Raw genomic sequence first — 14,490 nt, 5'->3', positions numbered from 1 at the left:
ATTTTTTTCAAAATGGTAGGCTTGAGGTGATTTGTGCCAAAGGGCCTGGGTTAAGTTGTGCCAGATGTTCTGTTTGTTAAGTTGCCCCAACTTATAATTATTAACTATATATATATTACTTTATTGTATTTTATTGTTATTGTACATTGTATTCTTACATTTGATCACTAAAACTATGTGATATTCTTAATTTGAGACCAAAATCCATCATGCCACGCAGATACAGACAGGGTGTCAACTCCTCTTGAGAAGTTGGAAAGAGCCGTGAAAGAGGTGCAACAGGGGAAGACTATACGTCGGGTTGGAAAGGAGATGAAGATCTGCAGGATGCTTTTACCACTTTTGAGATCAAAATGATCTGTTTTACTTAAAATTATCAATGGCACAATTTACCCCAGTGTATTCTCTCTAATGTCACAACTTACCCCGCACCGGGGGCAAGTTGTGCCACAAAACCACTTTTTTTTCTAAAGCTATATTTCTGAAACAGTTTATTTAACTAAACTATATGTGCATATTTTAGTTGGGGGCATTACTGTAATCCCCTTGTTTCAAAGGCACTTTAAGTAAAAATTGGCACTTCTTACCCCACTCTCCCCTACTTGGTAAAATGTGTAACTTACGACTGACGACACACATTGATATTGATTTGAGAACAAAGGTATCTGGATAGCTACCTAATCCAGAAACAGTCCGCCTGGGTATATGTAGTTGTTATTGCTGTGTAATTGTATTGCTGTGAGTAAGTGCTTTTCACCCTTTTTTCAGAACTACTTCAGCTTTCAATGTCTGTTATTGTTTGAACTTACTGTATGTTTTGAGTGTGTATGAAACTGTTATTATACAAGGAAATCAAAAATCGGAATGGGATTTTTACAGGTTTTTAGTGAAGTAGACTCTGCAATTCAACATACATTTTGGCTTATCACATGTAGGCCTACATGTTGAACATGGAACTATTATGCAACTGCAATACATTTGTTTAACCCTGGCCTTTTAGATGATGCATTTTAGGCACATTTTAGTAACTTTTTTCTAGGCGGAATTTTGACCTTGGTGGTTGACCTTGAAGCAGGTATAATTCTACTTGTGTTTACTTCCTCAATAACTCCCACAGTTTTTGGAGCTCAGCTCCTTGGCTTTCAGACGGCACTGAGCTTGTTTTGATAGCGCAAATACTCAAAGAGTTACGGTACAGAGAAGCAGCAGTGGTAAATGGGCCCCAGGAGGGGCCCGTATGTTTAAACCCACTGTGAAATCATATTCACTGTTTGTCCATCAGAGGCCATGTTATTGTTATTGACAGTAAGGCCTGCTAGCATAACGTTAGCTTGCTGGCTAACCAGTCAAGTGACGGACAGTTGCCAAGCAGGCGCTAAGGTAGTGCAAAGGGACTATACTGCAAGTTATCAGGGAGCAAGGCACGCATTTATTTATTTGTATTTTACTATAGAAAAGATGAGTAAACTGCACTTTTTTTGTCTTTGGGCAAGTGGTATAATACATCCCCCAGGGTGTGTGGTTATTGAAAAACATTGCAATTCGCAGCAAAGGCAAACCCCCCTCCTAGCTTCACCTTGTGGAGTAATGCATCATCATGCATTATTTTTCAATAACCACACACCTCGTTGCATTAGGCACACAGCCACTGGACTGTGCGATTATGGTAACTTTTCACTTCTGCTATCACCAGTCTCTGGAGGGTAAAACTCCAGCCAAATGAATAACTCACACTGAGATCTCCAACCTTTGAAAAATGTGACACGTCTTCTTAAAATGTGATTGTTACCAGAAAGGGTAAATTCATTATATGATGTGATGGATTTGAATAGCTTTAAAAAAATTAAGTGAAGGACATATTGACCTTTTTAATTTTAGTCAGTGATTTTCTTTCACTCCCATGTGGTCTAGGATTTAGAATCCTCACTGTTAGGATTACTGGTCCCCCCCACCCCCCCCCCCCCCCCCCACCCCCCCCCACCCCCAGGCAGCATGGATTAACATAATACTGTACATAGGAAGATCTTGGCAAAAGATCCACGACTCTTTGCCCTTGCTGTGATTTGCTCTGGATAAGTCCCGTAGAGCTCCGGACTCATGATGGGAAGATCACCAGTTTGAGCCCTGGTCAAGGCTGTCTAGCAGAGAGAACTCTGGACTTGGCAGTAGCAACACCCCTGTCACCGTGATAGGGACACCGCAGTTGTAATGTCTACATAAAGGTCTAAACATAAATAACGCAGCGGTCACCATTTCAAAGTTGATTTACTTTGTGACACAATAGCCAAACAAATGCACTAGCCATCAATATCTTATGCCAAATGATTAGGGCCTAAAATAACTGTATCAATGAACAAGTCCGAGTCCGAGTCTGCACCTTCCGAGTCCGAATGCAGTCGATGCTCGAGTCCATGTCCGGGTCATCAGCGCTCAAGTCCAAGTCGAGTTACGAGTCCTGAAAATCAGTCCGAGTCCTGGACTCGAGTCCTACAACACTGACACTAACTCTCGCTCCTCTCAGGTGACGGACAGCGGCCACCCTCCCCTCTCCTCCATCTGCGTGGTCCTCGTCAACGTCACGGAGCAGAGCAAGTTCCCCCCCTCCGTCGTGCCCCTGGAGGTCTTCATCACCACCGCCGGCAGTCCGTTCGCCAACCGCGTCATCGGCAAGCTCCACGCCTCCGACCAGGACCTCCAGGACGTCCTGGCCTACCACCTGGTGTCAGAGAGCCCCGAGGGGGGGAGGTTCTCCATCGACCTGGCGGACGGGAAGATCTGGGCGGACGAGGAGCTTGAGCCGGGGTCGTACGCGCTCAACGTCAGCGTGACCGACGGCAAGTTCAGCGTCTGGGCCGGGGTCAAGGTTCACGTGTGGGCGGCCGATCAGCGGGCCCTGGACTCCGGTCTGACCCTGGAGCTGGGGGGGATGTCGCCGGAGGAGTTCCTGGGAGACCACTGGAGAGGCCTCCAGCGGAGCCTGGGCGTCTCCTGGGGCTTGCCCAAGCAGGAGCTCCACCTGGCCAGCCTGCAGCAGCTACCCAACTCCCAGGTGGTGGAGGCCCTGCTGATCTGGAGGCCTCATGGCGGGGCTGTTCAGTCCCTCCCCACCACCGGACTCGCAGGTGAGATACCGTTTCTAACTATATACTCATCTGGTTCGGATCTGTCAAGCTCAATGAGCGATTGGCACTAAGCCATACCAATCAAGCTTCTCTTTATTTAAATTTCAGACACAAACCCACATGGAAAGATTGATAAGAATCTTTGTTTTATATTCATATATATTTTCACAGTCTATGCTATTTTTATGTATAAAACTAACATATACTAGCACTTAGGAAGGTATATTGATATACAACAACCAGTCTTGTAGTCGAGTCACTAAATCTCGAGTCCGAGTCGAGTCCGAGTCGAGTCCCGAGTCCCCAGAGAAGAGTCGAGTCCCCATTACCCTAGTCCGAGTCCGAGTCCAAGTCATCAAGGTTGAGTCCACTCCACTCTGGCAGTCAAAGAGCTGACTCACAAATAAAAAAAGGTCTACATTAAACATTAATGCCACAGCGGTCACTGTCTCAAAGGGAGTCTATTTACTTTGTGACACATTAGCCAAACAAATGCACTAGCCATCAATATCTTATGCTAAATGATTAGGGCCTATTCCAAAAAAAGAAAAAAGAAAAAAAAATTATTTATCAATTAAAGTACAAGTCCTCGTCTGCACCTTCCGAGTCCGAATGCAGTCAATGATCAAGTCCAAGTCGAGTCACAAGTCCTGAAAATCAGTCCAGGACTCGAGTACTGCAACACTGACAGCAACATCCCAAAAAGTCTAAAACTCTAACTTGAGTTAAACGGGTAGATTTTATCTTCCCATTGCTGTACTTCTGACGGTTTACAACGAACGCTCTTACACGCTAGACGATGTCACCAAATAAAATGAACACACAGATAATATAACAAATAATTGCTGTATATATGACCCTTTTTCCAGGTATCATCTCCGACTCGTTGGACTCTCGAGGCGTGAAATGTGACCTAAACATTACATTGTTTCTATGATTGCTGTTTTGTTTTGGTTTCGTTGTTCCGACCCCGACGTGGTGTTATGTACCAAAGCACTTTGGAACTACATCTCACTATATCATCCATTTTCCTAGGTATCATCTACACACACACACGCACACACACACGCTCACACACACGCACACACACACACACACACACACACACACACACATGCATGCACACACACAAACAAGCATGCTCATACCACATGCTTATACGTGCACGCACACACACACACACACACAAACAGACACACACAAACACACACACACACACACACAGGGACACGCATACACACACACATTACCGCTGTGCCGCTGTGCCCCTGTGTGTTCTGTAAATGACCGGTGGTCTCCACTCCCCCAGGTGTTATCTCCGACATGGAGGAGTCCCTGGGCATCAACATACTGAGGGTCAGCCATAATGGCTGTCTGGGCTCCGGCTGCCCGCCGCGCGGCTGCAGGAACGCTGTGAGGGTGACGGGGGAGCGGCTGGCCCACTACACCACGGCCCGGGCCGGGTTCATCACCCCGCGGCACGCCTGGGAGAGCATCTGCCCCTGTAATGGTAGGTGTGGGTGTTCCTGCCGCTCTGTTTACCTGTGTGTGTGTGTGTTTACCTGTGTGTGTGTGTGTGTGTGTGTGTTTACCTGTGTGTGTGTGTGTGTGTGTGTGTGTGTGTGTGTGTGTGTGTGTGTGTGTGTGTGTGTGTGTGTGTGTGTGTGTGTGTGTGGAAGCTGGAGATCACAGCAGGTAGTTCCACGTAACGTCTAAACAACCCACTGTAACTACTGTCCTTAAAGTAGAGGCGGATGGGAGTTAACCCTTTCACTACCATACTACGGAAGGTTAACCCTTTCACTACCACACTACAGACGGTTAACCCTTTCACTACCACACTACAGACGGTTAACCCTTTCACTACCACACTACATACGGTTAACCCTTTCACTACCACACTACAGAATGTTAACCCTTTCACTCATCATTGACTTTAGGAAAACCACACCCACTAAAACACCCATGCTCATCAACAATCAACCCATTTCAGCCACAGACACATTCAAATACTTAGGAACATACATCAGCAATAAACTAAACTGGGATCATCACACCACTCATCTACTCAAAACAGCCAATCAAAGACTATTTCATCTGAAACAACTCAACAAATATAAGGTTAGGAAGAACTTAATGATACAATTCTACACAGCCATAATACAAAACATTATTTCACTATCCATCACTGTATGGTACGGCAACACACCCAAACACACACTACACAGACTAGACAGGATCATCATAAGGGCATCCAAAATCATCAACTGCAAACTCCCCACCCTGGACTCCATACACAAACATCACACCATCACACGCGCAAACAAAATCATCAGTGACCCCCTGCACCCAGCTCATCACCTCCTCCAACTCCTCCCTTCTGGTAGGAGGTTCAGGTCACTGGACAGTCGCACGGTTAGGTTCAACAACAGTTTCTTCCCCAAGGCCATACAACTGCTTAACTCCAACTCCTCCTAAATTTACCCCCTGCTGTTATGTTTCTTCTGGTCTAGGTTACATTGAGCTGTCATCTATAGTTTTTCGTACTGTACTGTTTCTGTCATGTATTTGTTCTAGGTGGTGTTTTCTGTACTGTACTGTTCCATGTGTCTTTTTATGTTTTTGTGGTGTATTGTCGCAGCTACCACCTGCACCGTGCTCGAATTCCACCGGCCTGGCCGTGTGGCAATAAAAGGAACTTGAACTTGAACTTGAACTTACAGACGGTTAACCCTTTCACTACCACACTACAGCCGGTTAACCTTTTCACTACCAACACTACAGACGGTAACCCTTTCACTACTAACTACAGACGGTTAACCCTTTCACTTCCACACTACAGCCGGTTAACCCTTTCACTACCACACTACAGACGGTAACCCTTTCACTACTAACTACAGACGGTTAACCCTTTCACTTCCACACTACAGCCGGTTTACCCTTTCACTTCCACACTACAGCCGGTTAACCTTTTCACTACCACACTACAGATGGTAACCCTTTCACTACTAACTACAGACAGTTAACCCTTTCACTGCCACACTACATAAGGTTAACCCTTGCACTACCACACTACATACGGTTAACCCTTTCACTACCACACTACATACAGTTAACCCTTTCACTACCACACTACATACGGTTAACCCTTTCACTTCCACACTACAGCCGGTTAACCTTTTCACTACCACACTACATACGGTTAACCCTTTCACTTCCACACAACAGCCGGTTAACCTGTTTACTACCACAATACAGACGGTTAACCCTTTCACTACCACACTACAGAAGGTTAACCCTTTCAATACCACACTACAGACGGCTAACCCTTTCACTACCACACTACAGACGGTTAAGCAACCACTGCACTGTGGTGAGGTCAGGATCTGACTATTCAGATTCATATGCATTTATAGTCACACCTATACAGTACAGTATAAACAAGTCACACCTGTCATACAGTACAGTATAAACAAGTCTCACCTGTCATACAGTACAGTATAAACAAGTCACACCTATACAGTACAGTATAAACAAGTCACACCCGTCATACAGTACATTATAAACAAGTCACACCTGTCATACAGTACAGTATAAACAAGTCACACATGTCATACAGTACAGTATAAACAAGTCACACCTATACAGTACAGTATAAACAAGTCACACCTATACAGTACAGTATAAACAAGTCACACCTGTCATACAGTACAGTATAAACAAGTCACACATGTCATACAGTACAGTATAAACAAGTCACACCTGTCATACAGTACAGTATAAACAAGTCACACCTATACAGTACAGTATAAACAAGTCACACCTATACAGTACAGTATAAACAAGTCACACCTGTCATACAGTACAGTATAAACAAGTCTCACCTGTCATACAGTACAGTATAAACAAGTCACACCTGTCATACAGTACAGTATAAACAAGTCACACCTATACAGTACAGTATAAACAAGTCACAGATGTCATACAGTACAGTATAAACAAGTCACACCTATACAGTACAGTATAAACAAGTCACACCTATACAGTACAGTATAAACAAGTCACACATGTCATACAGTACAGTATAAACAAGTCACACCTGTCATACAGTGCAGTATAAACAAGTCACACCTGTCATACAGTACAGTATAAACAAGTCACACCTATACAGTACAGTATAAACAAGTCACAGATGTCATACAGTACAGTATAAACACATCACACATGTCATACAGTACAGTATAAACAAGTCACACCTGTCATACAGTACATACTGTCATACAACAATTAAATAGGGCAACAGATTTTATTTTTTTAAATAGCATGAAAGAAAATAGCAGCAGAAACAGCTCTCATTTGAAACAGCTCTAATTGGAGGCTCTAATAGCTCTAATTTGCAACACATCCATTTGCACTAATGGCAGTGTGGGTGTAATGTGTGCACGGCAGCAGAGACAGCACTAGGTTACAGTATAACAGTCACAGGATGCAGTGTGTGTAAGTGGCAGACATAACCATAAACGCCACTAAATTATAATACAATAATCACAGTGTTGTGACTCAGTGAGTGGGGGGTGGGCAGTCAGGCAGCGGGCTGTCGGGGGGGGGGGGGGGTTACGGGCTAGCCTTGATGTACGTCTTGTCTTGCCCGTGTGTGAAATTGCATAATTGATATAGCATTTGACCGTGGTGTGTCATACATGTGTTTATCACCCCCCCCCAGGGGGGGCAGTCCAGGAGCAGCCATGCACACATCCCCTACCGTCAGTCAGAGACACTGTCCGGCTCATTACTGTACATCACTGTTGTTGGGAAGTAGTTAACTGCGTGTCGTTCAATCACTAGTTTAACTACATTCTAATCTCTGTAGCTTCTTCATTAGTTAACTACTTTGGGTCATGTAGTTTAGGTAGTTCATTACAGACTCCATTATTTCTCTAGAAATGTTGCATTTTCCTGATTCCACCCCAACAAATCGTACCTGTCCTCTCCTTGGTTTGGCCTCTGGCGGTTTGGACTGTGCTAGTCCCTAAATCAAACACGCCCTCTGGTGGAGGTTTGGCCTGCGCTAGTCCCTAAATCAAACACACCCTCTGGTGAGGTTTGGCCTGTGCTAGTCCCTAAATCAAACACACCCTCTGGTGGAGGTTTGGCCTGCGCTAGTCCCTAAATCAAACAGACACTCTGGTGAGGTTTGGCCTGTGCTAGTCCCTAAATCAAACACACACTCTGGTGAGGTTTGGCCTGCGCTAGTCCTTAAATCAAACACACACACTGGTGAGGTTTGGCCTGCGCTAGTCCTTAAATCAAACACACCTACACTTTGTCGGCTCAGTTGTCGCTCCGTGGAATATGAGATTGATTGAGCTGATCATTTTCATTTGGGATGTAGTGGAACTACTCATTCAAAGCAGTTTTAGTTCAACAAAAAAACATTTTGAGAGTAGTTGAGATTTACAGTAATTTAACTACTTTTCACTGTGAAGTTCCCCAACACTTCTGTAGGCTACACACCAATCTTTGACCTCCATCTGCGCCGTGAATTTTGAAAAGGTCCTTCCTCACCTGCCATGTAAAAGCCAAATTGGATAAGACATGCGTGTGCTATGGTGGTTACGGACACACACACACACACACGCACACACGCACGCACACACACATACACACACACACACACACACACACACACACACACACACACACACGCACACACGCACGCAAGCACATGCGCGCACACGGGATTACAGAACCGTATGGGGCTTCGCACATAGATGTAATCATATGCTGCACGCTAGTAAACAGATTGATCTGAACGGGTCGGGTGACCTCAACAGTACATGATTGTTAATCACGTCACTGTGATTTAGTACACAGTGTTTATGAACAGAATGGTGTGGCCCTGCCTTTGTGGGGGAAAGCACAGGAAACACTTCCACAGTGATTTCTATCTTCAAACACTGTTCCAGTGACCCAGTTTCCTGCCCTCTCACTGGTGAAAATACACCATGTAATTTCTTCAATTCTCCGACTCTCCCAAAACGACATAGTGCAGCATCAAAAGCCGTGATCGCTTTAGTGTTGAGAGACTAGGCACTGTGCTGCATCCTCTCCCTGGATCCAGTACCAATCCAATGAACTGGGGCTGACCTCGACCAGCCGAATAGTCCACTAATCGATCGAGAGGAGCCGTAGTCGACTGCCAACGTCTTAGTCGAATGCAACATTTTTTTATTATAATAATATTATAATTATTTTGGGATCATTCTTTCCAAAAGCAAAGGGGCCTAGAAGTGTGGCTAACGCTAATGGCGCGTATACCAGACAGGCTAACTGCCTAAGAAAACGGGCACTGAAAGAGGATTTCACCCATCTAATGAACACACTAGACAAATATCAAGCTGTATCCATCAGTGGACCAATTGCATGCTTTCGCAGAGGACAAGAAGCCTTCAGTCGACTCCTTCAGACATTAAGCACCCCCCACAGCCCAAATGGATTTTTCATTCTTTTTTTTCATTCACTACCAGTCGACTATCGGCCGATCAACGTCGACTATACAAATCCTTAGTCTGGGACAGGCCTACAATGGGGTAAGTGTTTTAGTCGTCAAAAACCACGATACGTGTCCTTTTCCAAGAGAGGAAGCCAGTGGTATAATCAGATGTGTCTTCATATCGTAGCATATTTCTTTATTTGTTTATTATATGGATCCCCATTAGTCCACACCCACATAACTTAAAACATTGGAGTAATAACAAAACAATAAAAACATAAAATACACAAGTACATTCTCAATAGCTGCAAAATCGCAAGACAAAAAGGCTCCAACCACAAATACGATACTAACTAAATAAATCAATAACTGAACTGTATTTCATTATTCATAACAGCGTTTTTAAACTTTTTATTGAAAGTCAATTTGTTGCTGATAATAATTATATTCACAGGTAGCTATACGATTTTTGTATGCAGCAGCTCTATATGTTACGGTTCTCTTAAGTGCATTTGTTGTTGGTAGAGGTAGAGTCAAATGAAGGCCCAAGGGGTGTCTTGTGACATAGCCATGTCTAGTATCGGTGGGTTGTAGTTCTGACCACAAAGATTTACCAAGTTTACAGATATTCAACAAAAATGTAAAAATGTATTTAGGGAGGCAGGCAGGAATTAACCACAAATGACAGCGCTAACCAGCCAATGAAAGGGTCCAACCCGTGAGTCTAGGCATCCTACCCCCCTCCTTCGGGAAACGTGTCCCTGGCCTTCTGCCTATCAGCTTCCTCACGCCTCTGGGGGCGTGTCTGATGCCCTCATGGTGCCAATGTAGCGAATTCTGTTGCTCGTTCTTCTCGCTACAGGGATACACTTCTCAATGGTGACTTTATAATTTGGATATCTGTCAGAGTTGATCAAATTATAACGTTTCAATAATCCTAACAATGTGCCACATCTTGGGATTGTATCCATTTTCAAAGCTTGGTTGAATACACGGGTGTGTCATTTTTATTGTAGATACAGAGGCTTGGCTCTTTCATATTATGTGAAAGGAACGATGGCACGCATATAATGTGCTGCCTCGCATTGCCTCTGGCAATTTCATATTCATATTCATTTCAAAGCCATTTAAATACTGTTTTCAGTGCATTTCTACACAGTCTTAACAAGGTTGTCACGCGTAGAGGGGGAAAACAATAGACCACTCGTGTGGAGACCAGCCACAGGGAGCTCGGGGCAGGTAGGTGTGCACAGCTTCCCTGACCCTGTGTAGCCGCTTTCATCCACCGCAATGGCAGCATCCTCCAGCTGCACCCTGTAACTAGACGTGGCGCCCTGCGAACACCCTACTGTGTCAACCTCCTCTGTTTCACAGCTCTATTCCCCACGTGACCGACACGTCAACAGACCAGGAGAAATCATTTAGAAATCATAGCTCTATTTTTTTGTTTTGTTTTTGTACCTTAGTTGCTATTGCATGTACATGTGTTTTATTACATGTATATATACATACATACCACATTTCGCCTGTTTTATTCTCCACCCATCGAACATCCATAGCAACACTATATTATCACTGACATCCTGTTGGGGGATGATCCCTCTTTGAACAGCCCATCTGAGGTTTCTCTCCTCCACATCGCCTGTGGTACTTTTTTTTCCTATTGCTAGGTTTTTAGCAAGTTTTTCCATATCTTCATTGGGGAAAGTCTGGGAGCGCATATTTGGATTTTATGTTGGTTTTTCTTCTTGATTTATTGTGATGTTTCTTCTCGACTTGTTTAACGAAGACTTGTCCAGCCCATGGGGGCATTACCTTGTGATTTCCGGGCTTTACAAATCCATTTGATTTGAAATGTTGATTTGATCGTCACCACCTCCAGTAATTATCCGGCTGTGTCTACCGTTGCAGTAGAGGAGCTGAACCCACGGCACACACAGGCGCCACTCAGCCGCCTCTCTCCCTGTTCCTGAGGGTTTCGCTGACATGTTGTGGCATTCCTACAGGGATTAGCGCGGCGGGTACGGAGGTCAGTCAGCTAGGGGCGCTCCAGGACACACGCACTCGTTATCAACCTGCTCGGAGTCCCCGTCGTCTCGTTTAGAGCGCGGCGGCAGCTCATTGACATTCCGGAGCGGTCCCGCTTTAAATGAGCTTATCGCCCTGTGTGTTTTGACTACGCGGAGATACTTACTCCGGTCTTTACGAGGCTCGGGGGATTGATAACGGGTGGCGGTCGTCTACCAATTGAGGATGTGGAAGAGATAGAGGGGGGGAGATATATAGTGGAGGGAACAAAACACGAGAAAAGATTTAACCTAGATGATCCCAAACCACATCCCACACGCCACCGCTGCCGCTATTGACTCGTGAGGATAGGGGAGGTTTTCCGTTTGGCTACGTTTGACCTGTTATAACCTATTGGAAAGGATCAAAATCCCATGAGAATTGAACATGAAACGGGATATCCCGGTCGCTCGCCGAGCCAAAGGCGGGTACCGTGTAATTGCAACGCCCCGGGTTTGAATCCAGTCCCTGACCTTTGTGACACATCGTCCTCTCTCTCTCGCTCTCTGTCTCTCTTTTCTGTCACTCTCTACTGCGCTATCTAATAAAACAGAAATGCCCTAAAAAGTGTTAATAATTACATTTTGAAGATGAGAGGAGAGAAGAGAAAACTCGTGGGAAACAGGAGAGACGTGGCAGCGGCCTCAGCGGGAGCACCGCTGAGTAGGAGGTCGCCAGGGAAATCTCCAGGTTTTTAGGATGGATAGAGTATAAATAATTCATTTATTACATTACTAACCAGGGACCGCGGGAGAGAATACATAGAGATGTCTTCCGTTTGATCCTGGCTGTAGATGTGAATGAATTCATTAATTGAATCAATCAATCGATCATTGATCCATTCATTGCTTCACTTTGTTTAAATACACTGTAAAATAAACTGTAAATGACTTACTGTCAAATTACAGTAACATTCCCAAATTAAAATAAAATGGAAAAGCAATTAATTTACAGAATGTTTTATTTTATTTGAGGTGTTCTTAGATATAATTCAATGCAATTTAACATTGAAGACAATTAAGCAATGGAATAATCCTGTAAAATTATTTTTTAAATAATTTCTTATCAATTTACTGATTACAACCTTTATTTAATGGTTAATATTTTTTGATTTTCAAAAGTGATTTACTGTATTGTTTTTTTTTTTTATTATTATCTTTTTTCCCCCTCCTTTTTTCAGATTTTTCTCCCATCCCACTGTTAGTCGTTATGCCAATTCCCAACCCCCTTCCTGGTTGTTGCGCACTCCCCCCTACTGTTGGTCCGGGAGGCCGGAGACTGTCACATGCTTTCCTCCGACGCATGTGCAGCCAGCCGGCAGCCAACCTGGCAGCGCAGATTCTCACCGGGAGAGTGTAACGTGTGGAAGGTCACACTACCTCCCTCCAGATCCTACCCTCGCTGTGCAGGCGCCCTGACCGAACTGTAGGGGTCGCTGTCCACAACGCCCAGGACCCACCCATCAGCTTTCCCACCCCTAACACTGCCATTGTGTTAGTATGAACGACCAGCCAAGCTGATAGCAACGCCGAGAGCTGGGCTCGAACCCAGCGTCTCCAGCGTTGATGGCGAGCACCTTGCCCACTACACACCTAGCCGCCCCGATTTACTGTATTGTTATCGCATTTACAAAAAAAAATTAACAACTAAAGTAATCTGTAAAATAATACAGTGAATTTCCCATGGATTTCTTTTTACAGTGTAGGCTCATTCACCCAGGGCCACCGATGGCTTAAGTTCAGTCTTGTCTGCACAGAAAACTTTCCGGTTGTTGATGTTTGGGTTGTTGATGTTTGGGTTGTTGATGTTTGGGTTGTTGATGTTTGGGTTGTTGATGTTTGGGTTGTTGATGTTTGGGTTGTTGATGTTTGGGTTGTTGATGTTTGGGTTGTTGATGTTTGGGTTGCCTCGCCGATTAGTTTGATGTAGAAATAGATGGACGTTGCCCTACAGTCCCCAGGACAAGAACATCTAACGTAACACGAGAAAACACGAGTTTGTTTGTTACCCCCGCCTCTCGGCCTCGACCGACAGGCCTGTTAGATCAGAGATCACCCATTACATTTAATTTACTCTGGGTTTCATCTCCTGATTCTGCTGTAGGATTTGATGGTAACAAAGGGTGAAATAATAATACTGCTGCCTAGAAGATATAATGGGGTGTAGTTCACCTTGTTTTTTCTTGAATTTAATCAGAATAAAATGTATAATGAACCAGACAATATTTCACTAATAACCACTTGCAGCAGAATCAGAAATTGTTAAACTTTTATTTTAGCATTAGGATATGGTGAACAGGGTCATTCAGCAATTATCTGGGGGATGAAATAAGCATAATTCATAACTTTCCAAACAACTTCCTAACTAATAAGTGCTAACTATATTCACACCATGTTTCTAGGCAACAAGGACATTCACTGGCACTTCCAGACAACTGTATCTAGAAAGGGACACATTAGCCATCATCAATTCAACCCCACCATCCCCTCCAAACTCATCTCCAAACGTGGTAACATTGTGGAAACCAAGGACCTTGACTTTAGCCCCTCTGTCTGCAACTGGATATTCAACTTCCTAACTAACAGCGGGCCGAGCACAGCCTCAAGCTAAGAGCACTTACCCCCGACATGTGGCAGGGCATCCAGGCCATCACAGACTATTCTGCTGTGAAGCACTTTGAGCTGCAGTTTCTGTATGAAAGGTGCTATACAAATAAAGTGTATTATTATTATAAACCCACCAACAACTCTCCCCCAACCACTGCCCCCGGCGTCCCACAAGGCTGCGTGCTGAGCCCCCTTCACTAGT

General features: G+C 44.4%; 1 protein-coding gene across 1 annotated transcript in view; it reads left to right on the top strand.

The window, feature by feature from the left end:
* fat2 (FAT atypical cadherin 2) overlaps positions 1-14,490 on the top strand; it is a 217,034-nt gene that overhangs the window by 135,439 nt on the left and 67,105 nt on the right. Inside the window, 2 exon segments of the mRNA XM_084332130.1 lie at positions 2,522-3,122; positions 4,432-4,632. Of these exon segments, the coding sequence (XP_084188256.1) occupies positions 2,522-3,122; positions 4,432-4,632 (802 nt within the window).

The sequence above is a fragment of the Notolepis coatsorum genome (genome assembly GCF_963971535.1).
Source record: "Notolepis coatsorum genome assembly, chromosome: 16".
NCBI lineage: Eukaryota > Metazoa > Chordata > Actinopteri > Aulopiformes > Paralepididae > Notolepis > Notolepis coatsorum.
Note: the sequence above shows the minus strand (reverse complement) of the source record. Positions and strands in the feature narration are given on the sequence as shown.